Source organism: Atta cephalotes, assembly GCF_000143395.1.
Source record: "Atta cephalotes unplaced genomic scaffold scaffold00047, whole genome shotgun sequence".
Taxonomy (NCBI): Eukaryota; Metazoa; Arthropoda; class Insecta; order Hymenoptera; family Formicidae; genus Atta; species Atta cephalotes.
The window spans coordinates 796781-799206 of NW_012130111.1; the positions used below are offsets into that span (position 1 = coordinate 796781).

Consider the following 2426-nt stretch of genomic DNA (forward strand, 5'->3'; position numbering starts at 1 on the left):
CTTCAGTTTGAACGTCATGTTCATATTCGAATGTAATTGTCTATTTGGTGGGATACTTATTGTACGTTCTAAATTTTTTTATATTTTGACACTTCATCACTGATTGGTTTTAAATTTTTATTCCGTTATTCATTGTTGGTTAATTTAAGATTGTATTTCTGCGTTGTAGCACTGAGGAAGGCTGTAAGCCGAAACGTTTGTTGATTATATTAATTTAAAATTAATTTAATTATAGCTCGAAATAAGCCATGACATTGTGTTAATTTTTATGATAATTATTTTTATCATTAGATTTTAATTCAACCAGACCATTTTTCTCAGTGTAAATATAAGTATAGGTAGTATAATTAATTATGTAATTTTATAATAAGAATTATTTTAAATCCATGTTTGTTCATTATCATTTATGCTTCGAAGAATTTTATATAATTATTACGTTTAAGAAATCAATGTTATCTGCTACCGATTATTTATACTACATACTTTATTCCCGAAATTTACATCAAAATTTATCGCAAATAATTTTATTCGATTTTAGCATATCAAAAAAGACTTAACTAATGGTTTTATTAAAATCATAGGATTTATTGAAACCATTTTGGTTCTAGTTAATTGCAATTTTGCTGATATTTATGTCATCATTATATGATACTCCGACGTTTTATCGCGATCATAAATATCATGAATAGTTATATCACGAGCAATGGGTGGAGAGGTCGCCTAACCGAGGGTCAGCAGTGACGTCACACCAAGGGTAACTCGTGCCGGGATGGCTTCCGGCTTGATCCAAAAGGCGATCCAGGACATGACGACGATCAGGGCGGATGGTATGTACGTGTGGAACAGGTGATAACCCAGTCTCCGGCGCAGATTGAAGACAATCTGTATGCACGTGAAGTTTCCGGTCGAGTATTCGATCGTGCAGTCGGTCGTGTAGTTGTTCGATATGTCTAGTTGCGGCAGCTCGATTTCCGGATTAACTACAAGGGGATCGGTCATGTTCCATAGGAATACCAGATCTTGAGTTGTATGTGAAACTAAAAAAAAAGTAAATGGTGTATAGAGACAAGTATGACAAAAGAGAAGGTGATTATGGCATTCTATCCTCAAAATTTAAATAAATAAATAGCTTAATATTTTAACATAAAATATATGATTATTTATAAACATATTTGATAAACAATTCATTATTATTGATAATAACTACAAATAATATGTATTGTATAAACAATAATTGCAAAAAAATATTAACATTGCTATTATGCTTTTACTATATATTACAATACTAGTTTCTTTTTTGTTAGTAAGGAAAATGTTAGGATTTATGTATATGTCACAGTATTAATAATATTTATATAATTTAACCGCTTATATAAAATATTAATGTATACTTACGACTTTCGATCATCATCGAGCAAATTTGAGTGTCATGAGGATAAGATTCGAACTTCATCGCGCATGAGAGCACTAATGTCAATCTAAAATGAAATTTTATTACACTTCCTTGTGTGTCACAATTTATTACTCAAATTTTATTTTCTGATACAAATTTTACTCAATAGCGTTACTTTTACAGTGACAAACTATATTGAAGTTCTTCTCTATATTTGTGTTTCTGATGGAACATACATTCCGAACAAAGGAAAATAATTTTGTATTATTTTATTAACAAAACTTGACAGAACGGCACGGTAATTAAATCACTCTATCGAATACATTGAATTAAAATCATAGATAAAAATAAATGAAACCGAAATAAATGAAGATGAAGCTATAAAAACGATGTGGAAAACAAATAGAAATATATGAATGTCATGAGAGTCTTATGTATATTTTATAACAGTTAAAAATTTTTTTAATTTGTGCTGATTGCTGATCGAGTCTACCTATTTATTGAAATACTTTAATATTTTAATTAACAATAAATTAACAAAAGTATTTAAAAATTTATTATTTGAATTAAAAAGCTAATAAAAAGATAAAAAATAAATTAATGCATGCATTTATTACTTAAATAGTTAAAGCTTCAAAATCGAACTCGATAACAAATTCTCTAAACTCTAGTGTTTCCTTAGGTTCCGACGCGTGACGTTGGTATTTTATTGCAGTATTTATTTCGCAAAAAATAGAGTGCTCTTATAATGTAAGGAGAAGAGTGAAGAGAATAAGTTAATATTTCTCGAGGAAATATGATGCTTTTTTAAAAAAAATAGTGCATATAAAATATTATAATTGTAATATATTAATGAAATTTATCTATGTTCTTGTAACAGTTATAATATTATAAAAAATTTAAATATATATAAGTTATCATAATATTTACAGATTTTTAAAAGTTAGTGTCTTCTAGTTTTTAATATTTTTTTTTATTTCCTTATCTTGTATACATATTTTATTATTAAATACTTTTATTAAAAAGATATATC

At 27.3% G+C, this 2426-nt stretch overlaps 1 protein-coding gene across 1 annotated transcript in view; it reads right to left on the reverse strand.

The window, feature by feature from the left end:
- The window catches only part of LOC105622646, a 53789-nt gene that overhangs the window by 2442 nt on the left and 48921 nt on the right, over positions 1-2426 (reverse strand). The window contains exons 8-9 of the mRNA XM_012204061.1: positions 1396-1478; positions 726-1037 (exon numbers count right to left, since the gene is read on the reverse strand). Of these exons, the coding sequence (XP_012059451.1) occupies positions 726-1037; positions 1396-1478 (395 nt within the window). The remainder of the gene's footprint in view (positions 1-725; positions 1038-1395; positions 1479-2426) is intronic.